This window comes from Mustela nivalis (assembly GCF_964662115.1).
Source record: "Mustela nivalis genome assembly, chromosome: 12".
Lineage (NCBI taxonomy): Eukaryota > Metazoa > Chordata > Mammalia > Carnivora > Mustelidae > Mustela > Mustela nivalis.
In genome coordinates, this window is record NC_139031.1 from 60,873,224 (window position 1) to 60,897,838 (window position 24,615).

At 34.5% G+C, this 24,615-nt stretch overlaps 1 protein-coding gene across 8 annotated transcripts in view; it reads right to left on the reverse strand.

Moving 5' to 3' along the window:
• PHF14 (PHD finger protein 14) overlaps positions 1 to 24,615 on the reverse strand; it is a 205,140-nt gene that overhangs the window by 111,170 nt on the left and 69,355 nt on the right. For 7 of the 8 annotated variants that reach the window (XR_014301283.1, XR_014301284.1, XM_082693323.1 and 4 more), the window contains 2 exons: positions 16,479 to 16,647; positions 22 to 72 (listed from right to left, as the gene is read on the reverse strand). Coding sequence is in view for 6 of the 8 variants with exons in the window: in XM_082693323.1 (XP_082549449.1) it covers positions 22 to 72; positions 16,479 to 16,647 (220 nt within the window). In the remaining 2 variants the exon portion in view is untranslated. Of the gene's footprint in view, positions 1 to 21; positions 73 to 16,478; positions 16,648 to 19,815; positions 19,879 to 24,615 lie in introns of those variants that run through there. The other variant, XM_082693326.1, reaches the window with a different exon arrangement.

Consider the following 24,615-nt stretch of genomic DNA (forward strand, 5'->3'; position numbering starts at 1 on the left):
AAATGCTTAACTTATTCCAACCTCATGTTTTTCTTCTTCAGGAATGAAGCTTCGCTTTCGTCCTCTGGTTCTCTAAGAAAAAAAAAAAATTCCACAAAAATATCTAATGTTTAATTTAATAATAAAATAAATATTCTCTGTTAAATGTTACTGCTTAAGTTAAGCACTTGGAAAATTAGTATTTCTAATTAATACTGTACTGCTCTAGTGCACTGTTACAATTTATGTCACAAGAGATAAAAACATGAAAAATTAAATGCACTTTATAAGCACTTTACTTTTAAATTACACAACTATCTGATAAGAAAAATAAATTCTTCAAAATCAACTGGAATGACTTCTCAATACCTCACACGTCATACAACTATGATTCATCCAGAGCATTTAAACCTTCAGAACTTACATGACTTTTATAGCCGAAATGTTAAACCTAGGCTCATACTACTTCTAATACTCCTGTGTGTGTGCAGAGTACATACATGTTTATATAACATAACCAATTAATTTTTAACTGCCATCAAAAAGTGGGAGTAAAAGATCTCAGATGTCCCCAAATCCTAGATGAAATAAAACTAACTAAAACTCAGGTTCCATGCCAAGAATGGAGCTTACTTAAAAAATTTTTTTAAATTTTAAAAAAGAAAAAGAAAAAAACTACTAAAACATGGTATAAATGACTTATTTTATTTAATTTTTTTAAGATTTTTATTTATTTATTTGACAGACATTATCACAAGTAGGCAGAGAGGCAGGCAGAGAGAGAGAGAGGAGGAAGCAGGCTCCACCCTGAGCAGAGAGCCAGACTCAAATCTGATCCCAGGACCCTGGGATCATGACCTGGGCCGAAGGCAGAGGCTTTAATCCACTGAGCCATCCAGGCGCCCCTAAATACTTATTTTAAACTTAATTAGTTGAAATTTTATATCCTATATTTCAGAACACATTTACCATTAGAATGATGACATCTAAATGTTAAAAGTAATTACAATAATAGTATTGTATCCAATATGTTCAAAATCTCTACCCACATTGCACAGCCTCTTGTAGATTTATAAGACCATAGTTCTTTAGAGACTGAAAGATAAAGAAGGCACCATTCCCACAAATTCTTTTGTCTGACTGCTAATATCAAGGAACATTCCCAAATTAGAATAGGTACCAAATAATCCTAAACAGAACTGATATCCAGTATAAGAACCCTGATGTTTTCTTAAATTACTGTCATCTCAGTTCTTCAAAATACTGACTCCTTTGTTATTTAATATCATGGCTAATTGCATACTGTTTAGCCGGGCCAAAGATCACCAACAGTTAACTACATGAGTCATTCAAAAGAAGTAATTTTATAAACAACATATTCATTTACATTTGTATTGCTACTCAGTATATTTTAATTATATTATGGAAAAGTTAGAAAAAGTAAGACTATACCATGAAAAGGCTTTAAATGCAGGCCCTATATTTGTCTATTCTTACTTCTAAAAAACAGCACTGAGCCTTGCTCCTCAGAATACCAACATGGCTCCTAAGCACTGGCATGCCCTGGGAGCTTGTCAGAAATGTCGAAGCTCATGCTTTCACCATACTGAATCAGAATCTGCCTTTTAACAAGATCTGCAAGTGAATTAAACATACATGAAAGTCTAAGAACATAAGTGTAGAACAGCCCTTAATATTGACAACACTTACCCAAATTCTGCCTAAAACCTTGAAGCTAGCTCTTTACATATTCATCCTCCCCTTCAGTAACATTCCTGTCCTTTATAGTCTTTTATACTTCAACTTCTGTCCTCCAAAACAATTCACTGTAAAACTGGTAAGAACCATGTCATACTCATCTTTCTAGACCCAATTAAACTTAAAACAATATGTATTAGATAAAAGCTCAATAAATTTGTTTTAATAAAATAAGTGGTTAGATCAAAACTCATAAATAATTATACTAGATAATGCAAATAATAAAACAGCTGACAAAATGGATAAATTATTATTCCCTTCTTCAGTTAATCTATTTTTAAATTTGCATAGTTTATGCACACGGGCATTTCAATGAGCTGATCCAAATAAACACTACCAAGGGGAAAATATTGAGGGCACCCAGCTGGCTCAGTTGGAAGAGGCTGTGACTCTTGATCTCACAGTCATTAGTTCGAGCCCCATGCTGGATGCAGAGGTTACTTAAATAAACAAAACTTTATGGGAAAAAAAAAAAAAAGGGAAAATATTGAAATGACTCCTTTCAGTTCTACAAACATCTAAGAATGCTCATGAAGCCTCACACATTTCCCTATTTCTCTTCATTCACCCCATCTTTAGGTATTGAAATAGCAAATCAGTTTACTACTTTAGTAATAAACTACTTGTAGTTGGGTTGTTGTTTTTTTTCCATAGTAGTCAACTATTGCTAGTTTTTTAAAATTATAGAATCATTGAATTAATTTTTGAATGACATATATATTTATTTTTGAACTACTTTATCTAGTAGCAAACTATTACTAATTTTTGAATCACCTAATCATTGAATTGATTTTTGAAATACATGTGAATCCTCTAAGTTCATGTTTTCAATTCTTTTGCAATGAAATAATTTACTGTTTATTTTGGGGGAGGGAAGGGAGAGAGAGAAAGACAGGAGAAAGGAGGGGCAGAGAGAGAGAGAAAATCTTTTTTTTTTTTTTAATATTTTATTTATTTATTTGACAGAGAGAGAAAGATCACAAGTAGGCAGAAAGAAGGCAGAGAGAAAGGGGGAAGCAGGCTCCCTGCCCAGCAGAGAGCCTGATGCGGGGCTTGAAACCCAGCGCCCTAAGATCATGACCTGAGCCCAAGGCAGAGGCTTAACCCACTGAGCCACCCAGGTGCCCAGAGAGAAAATCTTAATCTTAAGAAAGCTCTATGCCCAGCAAGTAGCTTGACATGGGGCTCAATCTCACAACCCTGAGATCATGACCTGAGCTGAAATCACAACCCTGAGCTTAACTGACTGAGCCACTCAGGTGCCCCCAATAATTTACCATTTCTTTAAATTTTTTTTAAAGATTTTATTTATTTATCTAACAGAGAGAGAGATCACAAGTAGGCGGGGGGGGGGGGGGGGAGCAGGCTCCCCACTGAGCATTTCTTATTAATACTTTAAACCTTTAAACCTCTGTTATGATGATGGTATGGCTAGTATCCAGACTGTTATTAGTATCATAGAGCATAATGCCAATAAGTGATACTATCACACAATGATGTAGTCATATTTCTCTATAAATTTCTTCTGTCTTATTAAAGTGCTATTTTTTAAAAGATTTTATTTATTTATTTGTCAAAGAGAGAGAGAGAGGCAGACAGAGCAGCAGGAAGAGGCAGAGGGAGAAGCAGGCTCCCTGCCAAGCAAGGATCCTGACGTGGGACTCGATCCCAGGACGCTGGGATCATGACCTGAGCCGAAGGCAGCCGCTTAACGAACTGAGCCACCCAAGTGTCCCTAAAGTGCTATTTTTTAAAGTGAATATATTTATAACATATAAAATAGTAACTTTAAATTAAGTACACTTATTATCAAATGTAATCACTGATGTATTCCTGTGGTAATTTTAAAGAACTAAACAATTTCCAGCCAGAAAAACAGAGGTGTTACAAGCAATATGAAATTATAGCATCTCAGAGCTCTGAAAAAGCAGCCCAAGGAAGTGACCTGATTATCACACAGCTGGTAACTGACAGAAGTAAACTGCAAACCCAGGTATCTCGACTCTGATTTCAGTGACTTTTCTTGCCTGCCAAATCCAAGGTTAATAGGATAATCCAAGCAGAAATTAGCAAAATTATTATGAGAAGGCAAATCTCTTATTCTGATTTGAATACTTAAATGAACTGTAACACTGTGATGTCTAAAGGAAGAATTCATCTATTTTGAAACATGCAGAGATTTCACCCATGAAGAGGAGTCCTCAATACCTTAAATTGACACTATATTCCACCCAATTTGGTACTCTATATAGTACAATGATTAACATGATCCATTACCAAAGTAAATTACAGAAAGCTTCTTCTTTAGCACGTATCACACCAGTAATATTAAAGGAAAGGAAAGGAAGAAAGAGAAAGAAGGGAGGGAGGGAGCAAAGGAGGGAGGGAGGGAGAAGGAGGGAAGGGAGAAGAGAAGAGAAGAGAAGAGAAGAGAAGAGAAGAGAAGAGAAGAGAAGAGAAAAAGAAAAGAGAAAACGGGTTTTAATCCAAACACAACTTCCCATAAATAGCAAGTCCTCCAACCAGGAAAATACTGACAGTTCTGGGCTCTTTCTTTCTTTCTTTCTTTTTCCCTACCTTTAATAAAATGGCAGCAGCTTTAAGTATAAGAATTCATGACCACCGGGGCACCTGGGTGGCTCAGTGGGTTAAGCCTCTGCCTTCGGCTCAGGTCATGATCTCAGGGTTCTGGGATCAAGCCCCTCATTGGGCTCTCTGCTCAGCAGGGAGCCTGCTTCCTCCTCTATCTCTGCCTGCCTCTCTGACTACTTGTGATCTCTATGTGTCAAATAAATAAATAAATAAAATCTTAAATAAATAAATAAATAAAAAGAATTCGTGACTGCCTACAATCACAAGAGACAAGATATCTTAAACACGGTGTCCCTGAAAGAATCAGAAAATGTTAAGAGGAATTAAAGGAAAGAGAAATGATGCAAAAAGGAATAACAAAAACATGTTTGGCTATTTCAACAAATTTCAATTATCCAAAAGCCTGCCTCATCTTAGATATATAGAATTATTCATAAGTGGGTGGTCATTTCATGATATACATTGAGGCTGACACTATTTTAGAAGCAAAAAAATAAAGAAAGAAAGAAAAAGCAAGCAAGCAAGCAAGCAAGCAAGGAGCTGGGTAAAAATAGCATGTGGAAAAAGGAAGAATTGTATTTATCAAGTATATGCTTTAGAACTTAACACAGATGTATTACCTCAAAGTTCCAAATGACTGAGGGTTCAATTGCAAGTTGTGCTTTCTTTTGTAATTATCAAGGTACTAAGAGTAAATAAAAGTTTGAAACTCACTCCAAAACTTGATGTATTTCTATTTTTTTTCTGTGTTGTTATTTTGTAAGAATTTTATTTGCCTAAGGAATAAGGACATTCTGAGTTGCATAGATCACCTGGCTCTTTATCTGCCTATGGTAGATTTTCTTGAAAACAGAAGGTCATAAAATATCCATAAAGAGAGTAGCATGGTATTACAGACAATATATATAACTTAAAAAGGAATAAATATTTTTAGCTACTAAGCATCATTTCAATAGTTTATTCAACTGAAACAAATAATTAAATGTTTCAATAACTTCACTCATTTGGACTAGAAAACCTGTAAAAAATTTTAATTAATTCTTTAGTGCTGGGGTTATTTTAATGTTAGATGCATGATGATTTTCCCAAGGTTAGAATGATTCATTTGACAAATGAACTAAATTTAAAACTAAAAAACAGTGTCTCAACATCTTTGATATCACTAAGATGGGTTTCCCATATTCACTGTGTATTGTTTTCTTTAAATTTAAAATGGATCTTTTTTATGACAGTTAATAAATAAACTATATGTGGTTAGCAGAAACATAGAATGCCTCCCTGTATAATTTCTATACAAAAAAAGACAAAATGCTCATGAACAGAATTCCAAATTCAATGTTAATTAGGACAATTAGGTCAAACCTTGAAAACCTGTGAAGCTAAAATTCAGATTTATGCCGAGGAATAAATGCCAACAGCTGTGCGGCAGTTACACAGAAATCCTACAGTATAACTTATTTTTAATTTTTCAATGTTATATAACATAAAATTCCTAAAAAAAAATAACAAGTATATGTTTCCCAATTATAAAAAAAATTGAACACCCTCATATATTAAAGCTCATAAAATATTTAAAATATAATATTATACATATAAACAAGGTGTGAATAAAGCACCATCTGTTTCTATTGGCTACTGGCATATAACAGATGGAATGGTGATCACCAAAAGAGAGTGTTTTCCTTTCTTGTCAACTGGCTGTAGAGTTTATTTTTTTATCTAATTTAATTTATAGCAACAGGGTTAGGAAAATACGCTGAAGAATAAAATCATGACCAACTTTTCTTAACACTCTAAATTAAAATAACCACAAGTCTAAAAGTAAAAAACAAATTACACATTTTACATATTAATAAACATTCCTATAAAACCCTTCTCACAAATAATGGTATATTCGGAATAAATAAAATCCTGAAGCTCTGCCTGTTTTCCTTATTCCACACTCCAGGAAGTAAATAAAGTGATAGATTCCCAAGAGGCAAAGGCACAGCAGGAGCCTTTAGGCTCTGAATAGGATTATCTAAACTAAGGATACCTATAGTAAATCTCTTCTAAGTGAGCCAAAGTGAGTTAAATATAGTCAAGTTCACCACAAAAATTTGCCAGGGTTTCTTTCAAGGATCTATAACAAACAGAGGTTACATAATCTGTTTAGTACCTCAGAGGTCACCTTGAGTCTAATAACAGACTCTATAACTCTGATATTTAAAGCCTCCATGTATAACTTTCTTCCTAGAACTGCAATAATTTAATTTAAAAAGTAAAAAGATAACAAGTAAGTTAAGAAACAATGCACAGTAGAGAGACTAAGAGAACCATAATCATTGCCTGCTGAACCCAGCCTGGGCCTGGACACTCTGTGAATATATTATCTCGCAATGTTGGGTTATTCCAGCCAAAGACATTTCAAGTGCCTGTAACTGATTTGTATATATTTATAAAATCTATTCAGAAATTGGTCTGATGATGTACATGCTTTGTACTGGGTGCAGCTGAAAGCCTTCAGACCCATGGGGACTTGGTGGGATGAGCCTGCACCGCTGGGGGACGGTGGGGGCAGGGGTGGAGCTGCTCACTGCGGCGGAGCTGACCAGGCCATCTTCCCTGCGGTCACAGGCATTTCATTGCTGGCAGGGTTGAGGTCATTTCCATAGGGCTTTAGTCATTTCAGTAGAGCTGAGTCCAAACACTTCTATGTTTTCACTAAATTAGAACCAAAAATTATACATACACACAGACATACACACACAAAACATACTCCGGTTTCCCAAAGTCTCAGAGGACTTGGGTTCTGACTTTGTTAAACAGGCCTCTATTTTGCATGTGTAAAATTAGTTTACAAACAAATGTAATGGAAGTAAACTCTTAGGATATTTGATTATCTCTCAAATTAAGAATGCCACTTGGAACAGGCTATTGACTTAATACTGTTAAGTTAGGTGGAAAACAGTTTAACCACGTGTTTAAGCCTTTTTTCCAAGTGATAATCTATAACAACAGGTGCATCCTGAAAAGACAATATGGTTTTAGTCAAAGTTGCTAAAAGGTATTTTGACTTTTTATTGCATTTATTTTCCAAAAAAGGAGATCTGTAACACAAAATAAAATGTATGAGATAGGAAAAAAGATGTACAACTTCAAAGAGAGTAGCTGATGCATGTGTATAAAAGACTACGAGAAGATAGGTTCCAATAAGTCCTTTGGCACTTGTATAAAAGATGAAAAGTCACTAGATAACAAAGTGTAAAGAAAACGAAAAGAAAATCTGAAAGCTTTCAAGTTACATTAAAGTCATTAGAAAATATGCCAAAAAGTACAAACATCAATTTTAAAGTAACTTCAAAAGGGACACAGGTAAGCTAATTTATATTTTCTTCAAAAGTAATTACTTGCATAAAAGCAAGTGAAAAGTTTCCAAAGAAAAAATAATGCAGAGAAAATGCCTAAATAACAAGATATTTACACAAAAGTATCCTGGGCTGCCTTTAAGTAATTCTATAGTTTTGCCAATGAAATATGATGAATATATAAAGTGAAAAGGACCAATTCCCTTCCTAACAATAAGGAGCTAGAAAAAAGACTCTTCCAAAGTATACTAGCTTCAGATGTATAGCCACAATGAAAGATGGAAAGAACTGTGAAATACTAAGTACCTGCTGTGAACCAAACCTGGTGAAAGGTAACAGACATATAGTAGTAAACAGGACAGTTCCTATCCACCTGGGAGTTCATGTCCATGAGTCCCAGTGATATCAAACAAATAATTATATTAATAAATATTTATAAATATGTTAAGTGCAAACCAAGGTAAAGCATAAAAATAATATCATGTAAATACTCAGATCTTTCAAAATCTCAACTACAGTCAAAAGTGTTCTTAAATTTCGGCATAAGTCATTTTTAATACCATTAATAAGGCTATAAAACTCAAAATTCACCTTAAAGATGGGTATAGAGAAAAAGTTTGAAGGCAACAAAAATTCTCAAAAAACACATTTAACTGGCTACTCTCAGGTAGGAATGGGGAAAAAAAAGGAATTCAGAATGGCAAGAGGATGAGAGAATCAAGGATGATAGCAAAAGCATTACTAAAATGACTAAATACAGGATACAAGTAAGATACTGGAATTTTAAATGAAGGCAAGAGGTATGCGAGTAACTATGCTGCTCGATAATAGTGACAATAAGATGGCTATTAGACTAGGAATATAAAGAAGGATCCATGATATACTGAGGTCAAAGGAATTGTGGTTAAATCATGATTATTTCACATACATCTTAAAATTAAGTATTGGTTCATATAGTCCCTTCTCTTTACCTAATTTGGAAAACTCTTCATAAAATATCCCTGATGACTTCAACTATTCCACAGAGTGAGGCAGCATGTTTCATAGTAAGACAATTCTAATTGTTGGTCCAGTTTTACTGTCTGAACTCTACCTAGCATTCATGTAACAGAAGTTTAAGTGTTTAAAAATAAATAGCCAGGTCTCTATTATGTTCATTTATTTAAAAAATAACATACAAAAAATTTAATTCCAATTGTGATAAGGATAGTGAAAGAAAATAGTGCTATGGCAATTTTTTTTTTTTTAAGATTTTCTTTGAGAGGGAGGGAAGGAGAGAGAGGAAGAGAGAGATAGAGCATATACATGAGGAAGGGGAGGGAGAAGGAGATTCCCCACTGAGCAAGAAGCCCTATGTGGGCTCCCTTCCAGGGCCCTGGGATCATGACTTGAGCCAAAGGCAGGTGCTTAATGACTGAGCCACCCAGGCACCCCAGCAATAATCTTTCAATTATTTCTTTGAGTACCTTTCTGGAATTTCATCATATTATCACATTAGGTTTTTCTTGCTTAGCTCATACAAACTAAAATTAAGGATGTGGGCAATAATAATAGAGGACTACTTAAAGCTTTACCAACAGATGTGTAATCTCAGTCATTTTTCATTTGTTTAACAGTCCAACTAGAAACATCATTTTAGCACTGTTACATGGTACACATAAAAGAGTGGGAAAAGGGGCTGCATCATTTTTTTTTTCTTTTTAAAATATATAATCAGTGTCATTAGTCAGTGAAGAAATACAAATCAATCAAAATGAGATACTACTTTACACCCACTAGGATTACTGTATCAGAAGGACAGGTAATAAGAAATAAATAAATAAATGTTGGTGAGTATTTGGAAAAACTTGGGTCCTCACACACCGCTGGTGAGAACAGAAAATTATATGGCCAGTTTAAAAAACAGTCTAGCAGTTTCTCAAATGCTAAAATTAGAGTTATCACAAGACCCAGCAATTCCACTCCTAGGTATACAACCAAGATAAGTGAAAAGCTCACATTCACACAAAAGCTTGTACATGAATATTCATGGCAGCATGATTTGTAACAGCCATAAGGTGAAAAATAAAAACAAAAACAAGCCCATAAATGTCTCATGTGACAGATGAATGGATGAATTTTAAAAGCAGGTACAGCCATAAAATGGAGTATTATACAAATAACAGAAGAAATTAAGTACTGATAAATGCCATAATATGAATAAATCCTGAAAATATTATGCTAGGTAAAAAAAATTCCAGTCAGAAAACATCATGTATTATTCCATATTTAAAAATATTTTATTTATTTATTTGAGAGAGAAAGAGTGTGCACACACAGAGGGAGAGGGAGAAGTAGACTTCCCGCTGAGTGGAGAGCCGGATGTGGGGCTGGATCTCAGAACCCTGAGATCATGACCTGACCTGAAGGAAGATGCTTAACCAACTGAACTACCCAGGCACCACCATATTATTCCATTATGGTATGTCCAAAACAGGCAAATATACAGTGATAGAAAGTAAATTAGTAGTTGTCATGGCCTGAGGCTGGGAGCGGGGAGAATGTAGTCACTGCTGATGGGTATAGGGATTTTGTTGGGAATTTGGGGCAGGGCACTGCAATAAAAATGTTCTAAAAGTAGCTGTGGTAATGGCTATACAACTCTATGAATTTACTAAAAACCACTATATTATACAACTTTAAATGAGTGAATTACATGGTATGTGAATTATATCTCAATAAAACTATTATTAAAAAATCATCGGCCTGGGGCGCCTGGGTGGCTCAGAGGGTTAAGCCTTCGGCTCAGGTCATGGTCTCAGGGTCCTGGGATCGAGTCCCACATCGGGCTCTCTGCTTGGCGGGGAGCCTGCTTCCTCCTCTCTCTTTCTCTGCCTGCCTCTCTGCCTGCTTGTGATCTCTGTCTGTCAAATAAATAAATAAAATCTTAAAAAAAAAAAAAAATCATCGGCCATTAAGCTGATCAAGTTAATTTTAACTGTAGCAAACTTTAAAGAAAAATGAACCAATTTTCCATTACCACATAAATGATAAGTTTCTATATTTAACTTACACTTAAATAAAACTAAAATGCCTTTCAAAATTATTTCAACATCCATCAGTGTTTAAAAAAAACTATTAATCAATATAAAACTCACCCACTGAGTTTTTTACATAATTTAATGATATAAAACATTTGCGTATGAATAAAATACTGTACCACTGGAACTTTCCAAAAATATGAAGGAATGTGCCATTCATTTCCAACATGCGTGGCTTCAAGTAAAAAAATATAGTATTATAAATCATTGTCCCATTTTTATTTTAAATGTGAAAAGAAATGTACAAATTACTCTATATTAGTTTCTATCACTGCTGTTAACAAATTATCATAAACTCAGTGGCTTACAAGAAAACAAATCACTATCTTACAGTTCTGACATGGGTGTCACTGGGTTAAAATTAAGGTGCTGGCAGGGCTGCATTTCTTTCAGGGTGCTCTAAAGGGAGAATCGGTTTACTTGCCTTTTCTATCTTCTAGAGGGTGCCAACACTGCTAGTCCCCTTCTTTCCATCTTCCAAGGAAGCCAATGCTGCATCTTTCTAACATTGTCTGTAGTCACATGTCCCTTTTATTTACAACCAGGAAAGGTTCTCTTCTTTTAAGTACTTATGTGATTAGACTGGGCCCACATGGATAACTCTGGTTAACATTCCACCTCAAGGTCTGTAACTTTAGTCATACCTGCAAAATTCCTTTTGCTATGTAAGAGAACATATTTACAAGTTCTGAGGGTTAGTACATGGACATCTTTGTGGAGGGCCATTCATTATTCCACTTACCACACTGTGAAAATCACCACATAGTAGGAAATAAAATGCTACTTTGGGTTAAAATTCACTAACATAAAGGTATAAGGGATTCCACTCCTTCCTTATACTGTCAAGAGATTACTCCTCTCCCACCAGACACAGGAGGCCTATCCTCTGGAGAAAAATAACCTAACGCTGACAATGGATAATCAGGCACAGAGAAGGGAGCAGTGATGTAGCAAAGAGAAACCAGAAAGTTTACATGGAATTCTGCTTTCTGAACTATGAGATCTTTAGCCCCTTTCTCCTCACCTGTCTGTCCAGGAGTCTGGCAGTCAAATTATACCTACCACTTAACAGATGAGAGAATACTTCTAATGAACTGATGTGGGGAAAAACCTGTAGATACTGACATTTAAGATGTTCTCAAAGAGAAAATCCCCAATCATAAAACTATCTCTATGGAAAAAAACAGCCCCACATAAACTTAATTACTATTAAATATATATGTGAGTGGACATCTAAGGATCCCTAGTCATCTAAAAGCGTCAACGTGAAAGGGACAAACATGAACAGAATTAGGAAACCCAAGGAAACAAAGACAATGAAGGATTAAAAAGAACAACTGAGAAGTGATTATTACTGAAGAGGTAAAAGAAGTTTTCTTGCCATCATGAAAAAAAAAATCTGTTACTAAAAGAAAAAAAGAACAATGAAAATACACATGCATCCCCAAATCAGAAATTCAGTAAGAATTGGAATATAAAGTTGAGAAAACCCTCACAGAAATAAAAATAAAAAAGAGAAAGAGGGGGGGAAGGAAGGAAGGAAGGAAGGAAGGAAGAAAAATAATGAAAATATTAGAAGGGCGCCTAGGTGGCTCAATAGGTTAAGTGTCTGCCTTCAGCTCAGGTCATGATTCTGGGGTCTTGGGATCAAGTTCCATATTGGGCTCCTTGCTGAGCAGAGTGCTTGTTTCTCCTTCTGCCTGCTCTGCCCACTGCTCCCTCTGCTTGTGCTCTATCTGACATAAATAAATAAAATCTTAAAAAAAAGGAAAAAAATATTAGAGAACTAATCTAGCAGCACCAAAATACAATTAGCAGAAGTTCCAGAAAAAGAGAACAGAAAAGAGAATAAAAATTATCAAAGAAATAACAAATATTAATTTCTCAGAACTACAATACATAAGTTTCTAGATAGAAAGGACTAACTAAGCTCCCAGAAATGAATAAAAATGTACCACAGCAAGCAAGGTACTGAATCATACCACTGAATACACTCAGAAAAGAGAAAATACTAGGAATTTCAAGACAGAGGACAGGGGCACCTGGGTGACTCAGTGGGTTAAGCCTCTGCCTTCGGCTCAGGTCATGATCCAAGGGTCATGGCAATGACATTTGTAACTACTTCATAGCATAGCAATGACAATTAATATAAAATACAAAGTAAGTAACAGATAATGGTTAAATAAAAATATGCTTTTCAATCCTTTTCTTTCCTTAGACTCAGTCCTTCTATTTGTGTCCAATAATAAAATAGAGAATATGGTTCCTGGGAGACTGAAATACTGAGAATGGGATATTTGTGAGCCAATTTAAGATGATGTTACAAAGTTACATTCCTGGAGCAGGAAATAATATGTGAAGAATTTTCTAAAACCAGATCATTCCTCTTTTACTTATTAATAATATTTCATTATTTCCATGTTTCTTGAACTATGCCCATATTACCTTTCCATATGATTCACGGATCACTTTTTTTTCTTATTTTTTGTTTGACAGATACACCAAAAGAAATTTCAAAGTACAAAATATATACCCTTATGATAAACATAGATTCATGGGCTGGGGAAGGGTAATGTTGGGAGGAAAGCCAAAGGAGACTATACTTTTGAATTTCTTATAACAAAAAAATATTCACTTTCATAGTTAATATTTTCAAAGTGTTACTTTCATAGTTAAAATTTAATTTAAAAATAATTCTTTCAGAATCAATTTTTAAAAATAATAACCTAACAGTTAAATATGAGACAATTAAATATGAGATGACATGAAAAAAATGAAAATATGGATCAGAGAGAATCTCCATCTTTGCACAAGAAAAATATTTTCTAGAAATATAGTATTTTCATTCTTACAACTCAAAAATAGCTCTTTTAACCCATTATTTTTAAATACCTTTAACTCTTTAAAGCTATCATTTATTTCAAGTAACTTTTCTGGCTAATCTTTTATCATCTTTGGGTAGAAAAAAATTAGGAAGAAAAAGTAATACTGGGACTACTTACTTTGAAAAGCATCTATCTTATCGGATCTACTGTCTCAAAATGTGCTATCGTCATTCAGAGTTCTATAAATCCTTCTTAAGGAAATCAGAGTAGAATAAAATGAAAAATGAATTTCCTCAGCATCTAAATAATAAAAATATAGTAAGGTTTGCCAAAGTGTTCTATTCCCCATTGCACTCTCCAGCTACGATAAATGGAAACTGCCTGTCAGCAGAAAAAAGTGGATGCCATTCTTCTAATAGCAGCCTTATTTGGCACAAAGCAGGCACTCAAGCACAAAAATTGAGTCCATGGGCCCATCTCTTAACACTGATCAAACCAAATGAACAAATCAAAAAGATATTTGTTGCTTAATAAAAAAAGCTGAGATACAATAAGCCAAGTGTTTCACGTAGATTTAGAGTAACTAGTTAGGAAACAAAAACCACTATATACTTCTCCATCTTCACTGCCAATTCCAAAGCATGCACTCTTTTTTTCTACAGCAAGTTTCACAGTATTCACAATTTAGAGGGAAAAAAGAAAACCAACATAGAATAGCAAAATAAATATATGCTGGTGGCTAATATATACACACATGCTGTCAGTATGCTTACAGATTTGCTGCTTCTATTTTTTTAATATCAATTTCCTCAAGGTAGAATAACCTTCAAACATTTTATTAATTAACTTCTACACTACTGCACTGTGACTTTTGAAAGCAGTGACACCAATGCCCTTGTACAAGCTTGGGGGGGGAACATTTCACACTTAACAGAAAGTGCAAAGAAAAAGAGTGTTGGATCTTGTATTGAATGTGAACAAATTCAGGTACACAAGTTAGTAAGTGGATATGTAACTGTCTTACGATAGATAACACTATGCTAGAGAAAGACACATGAACATTCTGGTATCACATTCCCAGCTATGCTACCTAAAAACCAAATGTTTTATAACTTCATTTGAACCTCACTTAAATTTCTTCTACAGACCTTAAAAAAAGAAACAAAACCACAGGGTATTAATTCAGGCTGAGGTTAAGTCCTATTCTGCCTACTATTTGTAAGATCATGGTAGGTTACTCAAGCTTTGTGTGTCTCAGTTTCATTTTGAGTAAAATAGGTGTTATAATAGTCATATACTAACTAATTTTTTAAAAGGGGGAGTGAGTCAGAAGATCAGTACAGTGTCTGGCATGTGATGAGTCCTCAATAAACGTTGGGTATTATTATTATTATTATTATTAAACAATTTTAGATAAAGGTAGGCTAATCCCTCATGTCCTCTTCTGACCTACTAGCCTTTGAAGAAAGTAATGAAGTGAAATAGCCAATGATCGAATAGTAGGAAGAAGGAGAAAATAATACAATGGCTGGATTTATTAGTAGCATGGATAAACAGAAGTTAAATTAATAGTAGTAACATACCAGGATTTACAAAAATACTCCAACTTCCATCCCTCTTTTGCTTCTTTACTACCACCATGATGTTACTTTTAATCATAAAGATATAAAGTATAAAAGAAAAAGTATAAAAGAAAGTAATAGCGGGGGAAGAAAGTATGTTCAATAAAAATGTGACTTCAATCTGGCAGCCATGAAAATTTTATATTTTTGATGGTTCTCAGAGACAACTCTATAGAGACAGTCCTTCAAAAGAAAATTAAAGTGCTATATATACTTAATCATACTATAAAGTCTGAATTTAAAAATAAAATTATTTAATAGAATACCAATTTACATATCCCACAAAAAAGATTCTTGAAATAAGAGAAAAATCCTTTTTACTAGCATGAAATAGCCCAAACTTTTCTAAAAACTGTGCTAGTACTATAACCCAAAGGAACTTAAACTTAACAGAAATGGATAGAAAGTTGTGGAACAAATGATCATTTTTAACAGTTTTATTTAGTGATATATTATTTTGAATGAGAAATTAAAGCTTAGGATATATGTCATGAATTCCCTACAACACAAAGCTAAATTTTATTTAAAATTTTGATAGAGTAATAGGACTATTGTGAAATGAAGTACACTTTGATCAGTAATGGCAGGAAAAATAAAAATTAATAAAAGAATTATTATAAGAAATTTAAGGACAGAATATCAAAAAATGTAATATATGTACTAAAATAAAAAGTATAACTAAGAAGATACTAGGAACAATTAAAAATTAAACAAAAGGAGAGATAAATCACTTATTTATTATGAAAGATACTTGGTTATATAAATACTGAGATATTTATGAATCAATTCAATGGATTAAAGTATCAAATAATAAAAGGAAGAAGTAACTCCATTCATACAAAATTCAAAACTTGCAAAGCTATGTATTACTTATGAATACACACATTTGGAGATTCATTATTAAGAAAAGAATGAGAAATATAAAGTTGAGAACAGAGGTAACCCCTGTGCTAGATAGATGAGAATGTAATTACCAAGGATTCACAGGGGACATCAAAGCCTTTCGTAATGTCTGATTTTTGAAGCAGGCTGGTGGATACCATGGGCATTCATTATTATTATTATTATGCTTTAAGTTGAATTCATAAACCATAAATTCTCACGTATGTATGGTATATTTCATGATTAAAACAATAAATTCTTAAGAATGACCAACAGCAATATGATGGTTTCTTTCTTTGACTCCTGAGTATATGTTCACCCTTTGTCTTTCTCACCTCTTAAACTCTGACCTCAGATTTCTGTGATGATTATGACAAACAGGTAAAAAATTACCGTGTTTCTTATTGGAATCTTCTTGGGTTCTGGAGGCATATCCTGTGGAACAAATTTCACTGGTTCCTTAATCTGCCTCCTTGATCGTTTGGTCCCATCTGGTAAGGTTTCCATGGCCATGTCTGCTTCCATGTCACTGCTCCCTGCCTGGTCACATTCTGAACACTGCCTACATAAAGAAAAAAATGTAAGTTCATATATTTATTTTTATTTTCTAGTATTAGCTATGGTTTCTATTAATAAAAATTCAGGTACATGTGAAGAATATATAAAAATACACACTCCTGTAAGAATGACAATAGTAAATATATAAAGCAATTCCTGTATCCCTGTAAGTATCATAAACACATACAATAATGCTACATGTTTAAGTGAACCAACGTAAGAGATTCAGCACTAATGGTGAAGTCCAAAGTAACAGAAATCTGTCTCTCTACCTAGAAAACAACTGCATGGGCAAATTGTTTGATGTAATTATTTTCAAACTCTGGACTCTAGTAAAGGCTTGCAACTTCCAAGGAAAAACTTACACAGGTAAACTGCCATTAATTTCAGTCAATTTCAGCTCTAGGCAAAGTCACAGCTACCCATTCTCCAACCAAGCCACACAGCAGGCAGAACACTGCACATGTTCCTGCAGTAGCTTACAAACAGCTATTAGGAGCCAGAATGGCCAAAATAAACCATGTCCTCCAAATATTGACATCTGTGCTCTGATCACAGAAGTACAAAGAGCTGGGTAAGGTCCCCTTGGACTGAAATGTCTTCTAGAACTTAAAATTATTCCCCACCTTCATTTTTCTCCTTGCACCCTTTTGGGAGCCAGACACTAAAGACATGGGCACTCAAAAATAAGTGCATATAGGGGCGCCTGGGTGGCTCAGTGTGTTAAAGCCTCTGCCTTCAGCTCGGGTCATGATCCCAAGGTCCTGGGATAGAGCCCCGCGTCGGGCTCTCTGCTCCGCAGGGAGCCTACTTCCTCCCCCCCCCCTCTCTCTCCGCCTGCCTCTCTACCTACTTGTGATTTCTCTCTGTCAAATAAATAAAATCTTAAAAAAAAAAAAGTGCATATACAGGAAAAATTAGCAAATGACCAGACTTGCCCAGAGAAAGGCTCAGAAAAGACATAAAAACTGTAAGTTTACACCTTAGACTGATCCTCAGCATAGACAGCACACTATGATAAGAAACAAAAACAAACAGAAACATTAAGAGAACAAAGCAAATGTTGGGAATGGTTGAAAATCTCATTTCCAAAGTTATCACATTATTAAATACAAATGTCCAGTTTCTGAGAAAAACCTCACAAGTTAATCAAAGAAAAAGGAAAGTATGGCCCATTAAAATGGGGGAAAGATTAACAGAAACTGTCCCAGAAAAAGACCTTAAGGCAGATCCGCAAGACAAAGAATTATTTTTTAAATGTTCAATGAACTAACAGAAATTGTGACAAAGACAGGAAAATAATTTCTGAACAAAGCGGAAATATCAATAGAGAGATAGCCTAAATATAAACCAAAAGGAAATTCTGGAGATGAAAAGTACAATAATGGAATAGAAAATTTACTAGAGGGATTAAAAGGACAGATCTGTGCAGCAAACCTGAAAGAAAGAACAATGGAAACTACAAAGTCTGAGGAACAAACAGAAAAAAAAAGCTTGGAAAAAAGTGAATAGATCCTAAGCGGCAAGTGAGGGCATTGACAAATACACCAGCATTTGCACCATGGAAGACCCAGAAGAAGAAAAAGGGGTAAGAGATAAAATGTTTAAAGGAATAATGACTGAAAACTTCCTAATTTGATAAAGGAGATAATATGAAATCCAAGAAGCTCAACAAGTACCAAACAAAATAGACTTAAAAAGTCCCACACCAAGATGCATTATAATCAAACTTTCCAAATAAAAAGACACAAAGAGAGACTTGAAAATAGAGAGAGCACATACAAGGGATTTTCAATAAGATTACAGGCAGAGCTCTCATCAGAAGTTCTGGAAGCCAGAAGGCAGTGTTATCAATATATTAAAAGCGTTAAAATGACCAGAAAAACAAACAGCAACCAAAAATACCTATCAACTAAGAATACTATGTTCATCAAAAATGTCCTTCAAAAGTGTGGGAGAACTTAAGACAATGCTAGACAAACAATAGCAGGGGGTGTTTGATACCACCAGACTTGTCCTACAAGAAATGCTCAGTGGAGTCCTATAGGGTGAGGGGAGGGGGGTAAGGACACAGACAGTAACTCAGAGTCCATTATGGAGAAATAAAAATCTCAATAAAGGTTAATACACGATCAATTATAAAAGCTAATATTATTATAACAATGGGTTGTAACTCTACTCTTGTTTATTTACATGTGGTAAGAGACTAATACATTAAAAAAAATTAATACCATAACAGCTTATACTATTATAATCGTTTCTTAAGTCCACATGCATGTAGAAAAAAGATTTAAATAAGATATAGAGGGGTACCTCGGTGGCTGTGTCAGTTAAGGGACTGACTCTTCATTTCAGCTCAGGGCTCTGCACTGTCCATTGAGTCTGCTTAAGATTCTCTCTCTGTCACCACCCCCCAAACCTCCCTCCCCATAGGCACTCTCTCAAAAATATAAATAAATTAAAAAATAAGATATACAAATGGCCAATAAGCACAAGAAAAGATGCTAAACATTACTAAGCATTAAGGAAATGAAAATCAAAACCACAATGAGATAGCACTTCACATCCAACAGGATGGCTATTTTCAAAACAAAAAACAGAAAATAGTAACTGTTTGCAAGGATGTAGAGAAACTGGAATCCTGCACAGCTGCTTTAAAAAGCAGTATGGTGGGTGCCTGGGTGGCTCAGTGGGTTAAGCCTCTGCCTTCGGCTCAGGTCATGATCCCAGGATCCTGGGATCGAGTCCCACATCGGGCTCTCTGCTCGGCTGGGAGCCTGCTTCTTCCTCTTTCTCTTTCAGCCTGCCTCTCTGCCTACTTGTGATCTCTGTCTGTCAAATAAATAAATAAAATCTTAAAAAAAAAAAAAAAAGGCAGTATGGTGGTTCCTTAAAAAATTAAAAATACAATTACCATATAATCCAGTCTTAAAGAGGTATCTCTACACCTATATTCATAGCAGCACTGTTCACAACCGCTAACTGTGGGAGCAACCCCAGTAACTACTGACCTATAAATGGATAAGTAAAATGTGGTACATATACAATGGACTATTATTCAGCTTTAAAAAAGAATATTCACAATATGCTATGACATGGATGAACCTGAAGACATTAGTCTAAGCAAAATAGACCAATCACTTAAAAGACCAATACTATATGATTACACTTACATGAGGTACTTAAGAGTAGTTAAAATCATAGGGAGAGAAAGTGGAGTAGTGATTTCCAGGAGCTGGAGGGAAGGGAGGAATGGGGAGTTATTATTCAATATGTATAGAGTTTCAATTTTTACAAGCTGAAAAATGTCATAGAGATAGATTATTATAGTATTTAATATGACAATATAATAATTACTAATGTACTTATTAATACCACTGGACTATACCACTTAAAAATGATTAAGATGGTAAATTTTATGTTATGTGTATTTTGCCACAGTAAAATGTTTGAACAAACAAGAGTAACATTAAAAGATAATTAAACACTGAAATTTCAGTCTAATCAGTACAGCCCAGTAGAACTCTGTTAGAATTATCTATAACTGCACTATTTAGTACAATAGCCACTAGCCATATATAGCTATTGAACACTTGTAATGTGTGACTAAGAAACTGATTTTTTTTTTTTTTAAAGATTTTACCCATTCAACAGAGAGAAATCACAAGTAGGAGAGGTAGTCAGAGAGGCAGGCAGAGAGAGAGGAAGGGAAGCAGGCCCCCCGCTGAGCAGAGAGCCCGATGCGGGCCTCGATCCCAGGACCCTGAGATCATGACCTGAGCCGAAGGCAGCAGCTTAACCCACTGCGCCACCCAGGCGCCCCAGAAACTGATTTTTAAATTTTAATTTTAATCAAGTTAAATCCAAGGAGTCACATGTGGCTAGTGGCTAACACTTGGACAACAAAAGTCTACAAAATGATTACTGATAATCTTAATATTGCCAATTATAAAGGCCCACTTAAAAATTCATTAGAAACTGTTAGAAGTAAGTTTTTTCATGTATTTTCTTTAAATTTAAAGAAATTAAATTTAAATTAAATTTAAAGAAATTTTTTTAAATTTAAAAGAATGATCAGGTTCTTTAGAAGTCTAACTTACAGTGTTATCTCTATAAAAATAGTTATAATACAGAAAATAATGTTTCATATTTAGTTTACTTATCAGTACCTTAGTTTCTTAAGTAATCTTAGTTTACATCAGTACCCTTGAATGAATCTTAGAATTCCCTCACCGAGTATTTTCAAAGATTTCTTACTATTTGAGGTCATACTGCATCAAAATTCACATATCTTGCTCACTAATACAGTAAACATTATCAAACTAATATCTATTTCTTAAGAGTAATAACTTTAAATTCAAATTCCAGTAACAGAGCTAAATGCAATATGACATTTGTGTTAATAAGACATATACATTAATTGTTAAAATGCAAACTAATATTCAACACTGTTGCTGTTTTTTTTTAAAGATTTTATTTATTTGTTTGACAGAGATCACAAGTAGGAAGAGAGGCAGGCAGGGGGGTGGGAAGCAGGCTCGCTGTAGAGCAGAGAGCCCAATGCAGGCTCAATCCCAGGACCCTGGGATCATGACCTGAACTGAAGGCAGAGGCTTTAACCCACTGAGCCACCCACATGCCCCTAATATTTAAGGCTTTTATCTTAATATCTAAAAATTCTCATTCATTTAACCAATATTATTGAGGAAAATTTTTAACACTAAAAACATGACCAATAAGAAAAAAAAAAAGTAGGTAATTTATCATCTGTTACTCAAAAAGTTTTATGTATCTATTGGTAGAACATCCAACCACTTCATTCCTTGGATTCACAGAATGCCACGGATATTAACATACAGAGCTCCTGGGTGGCTCAGTTGGTTTTGGCTCAGGTTGTGATCTCATGGGTAATGAGATCAAGCCCATGTTGGGCCCTGCTCTCAGTGGGGAGTCTGCTAAAAGATTTTCTACCTCTGCCCCTTCCCACTCATACCCTCTCTTCTCGCTCTCTCAAATAAATATATTTTTTTTAAAAAATTAAAATACAAATAAAGTGTAAGTTATCTATTTGTTCCTGTTTGTCCCATATGAAAAGATTAAAGATTAGTATGAGCAATAAACACCTAACAATATTCGTAATTTAAATAATGAATATATTTTCAAACAATCTATTGGCAATCCTAAACTGTGAAAACCCCACAAATGTTAGATACTATTAGTAAATAATAACAAATACAACAAACATCAAAACAGAAATGGCCATAGAAAGAGATTTAATTATGTCACAGAAAAGGACTATTTCCTTAAGTGATCATTTCTACCAGCTGAAGTGAAATGTAATCAAAGTTTCTCAGTTCCAATTCATTTTTAACATACATGAATTGCTGGGATATAGAAACAAGTACCTTTTTAGGATGAATCAGTGTATTGTTTTCTTTTAATTGAATTTTTTTTTCTTTAGTTTCTCATTTTGTAACAATAATCCTTGTCAGGACATTCTCTAACTTCTTGTGCTCATTATTATCCTCACCAAAAGTAAGACACTCAGGTCACAAGGAAACTTGCTTTAGAGCCCTCTGACAGAACTGTTACTCCCTAAACTCCACGACAAAACACTGAACACAGAAAGTCAAAATAAAATTTAACAACCAATACAGAAATTTAACTGTTTGTTTCAAAACAACTGCCAAGTGATAGTTACAGTACAAATTCTACACAGTTGGAGACACTACTTGAAACTTTTTCAACAACCTTATTAAATACTATCGTCTCTATCTTTTATGTATCATTTAAGATATGAAAAAGCATCTCTACTACATTAATCAGTACACAAGATCCTAAGAATAATAATCTAGGATATAGCTATGGCCTGTCCAATTCAATGGGATTAATGGGATAATATTTGGGGGTAAAAGTCATAATTATCCTTGATAATGTCAAAACACATACCTGGCTTCTTCTAATAGCCCACTAAGCTGCTATTTTATACATTTAATCCTGTGTATTTTTACTTAATATATTCTACTAAGGGAAGAGAATCCTATGTTTTATAATTCCCATGCAAAATATTAAAAATACTCTTAAGTAATCAAAATATTCAATTAATTAAAAAGGAATTTTTAAAGTACAAGTAATAAAAATTCATGTCATGATTTATGTAAAAGGGCAACCTTCTGACTGAAATGAAATATCAAGAGATTTTTCTCATTTGCTATACAATCTCCAACTCCTGAACCATATATTACAACTTGTTTTTTTGTTCAGAAGGGGGTTTAGAATTTTTCAATTACTAAAGAAAAATGATTTCATTGTATAATAATCCTAAGACAAGTACATGAATTCAGTTTATAAAAAAATTACTGTGTATGTTAGAGAAAAAACAGATTTTATGAATTCTTAACTGTAATAAATTGTGACACTTTCTCAAATATTATATATAATTCATGTTTTGCTTTTTTTTCCTTTACAAATTACTTCTTCCAGTCTTCAAAGATTGCATAGCATAGTCTGTTTTTTCCCTTATCTCTAAGATTTTTCCATGTTTTCCCCATTTTTAAAGGAAAATCTTCACGGGTGCCTACATAAAACTTCATTAGTGCAATATAAATCAAAACCACAATGAGATATCACTTCAAATCTGTTAGAATGGCTGTCATCAAAAAGATAAGAAATAACAAGTGCTGGAGAAGATACGGAATAAAGGGAATGCTCATATACTGTTAGCAGGAATGTAAACTGGTGTAGCCACTATGAAAACAAGCATGGAGGTTCTTCATAAAATTAAAAATAAGGCACTCCTGGGTGGCTCAGCTGGCTGGGCATCTGACTCTTGATTTTGGCTTGGGTCATGATCTCTGGGTCATGGGATTAGCTCTGAGTCAGGCTCCACACTCAGCAAAGAGTCTGCTTGGGATTCTCTCTATTCCTCTGCCCCTCGCCCCACCACTCTGCTCTCTTGCCCTAAAATAAATCAATCTTTGAAAACAAAATAACTAAAAATGCAACTACTGTATGATCCAGCAATTCCACTTCTGCATGTATATCCAAAGGAAACAAAATCTCTATCTTGAAAAGATACCTACACTCTTATGTTCATGCACCATTATTTATAAGAGGAAAAACATGGAAATATCCTGTGTCCACTGATGAATGAATGGGTAAAGAAAATGTGGTAGAAATATATAATAGGATATTATTCAGCCATGAAAAAGAAGGAAACCCTAGCTATTTGCAACAGCATAGATGGACCTTGAGGGAATTATGCTAAGTAAGTCAAAAGCAAATATTGTATGATCTCGATTATATGTGGACTATTTTTTTAAGATTTTATTTATTTATTGAATAGAGAGAGAGAGATCACAAGTAGGCAAAGCAGCAGGCAGAGAGAGAGGGGGAAACAGGCTCCCCACTAAGCAGAGAGCCTGATGTGGGACTCAATCCCAGGACCCTAAGTTCATGACCTGAGCTGAAGGTAGAGGTTTAATCCATTGAGCCACCCAGGCGCCCCTTATGTGGACTATTTTTTTTTTTAAACCCACAAATTCATAAATAAAGAGTACCGACTGGTAGTTGCCAGAGGCTGGGGTCAGGGAGGTGGAGTTGGGGAGGAGATGCAAAGGGAAGGGTGGTCAAAAGGTAAAAACTTCCAGTTAAAACAAAAATATATACAAATAAAATAAATAAATAAATAATTCTTAAAAGGGGGCTGGTGCCTGGGTGCCTCAGTCTGTTAAGCATCTGACTTTCAATTTTAGTTTGGGTTACAATCTCAGGGTCATGAGATGGAGCCTCAAGATGGAGCCTGCTTAAGATTCTCTCTCTCTCCCCCGTGCCTCTCACCACACTCTCTCTCTAAATAAATAAATCAATAAATAAGTCCTGGGGATGTAATATACAACATGGTGACTATAGTTATTAATACTATATTGTATATTTGGAGAAATATTGTTTTTTTTTTTTTGGAGAAATATTG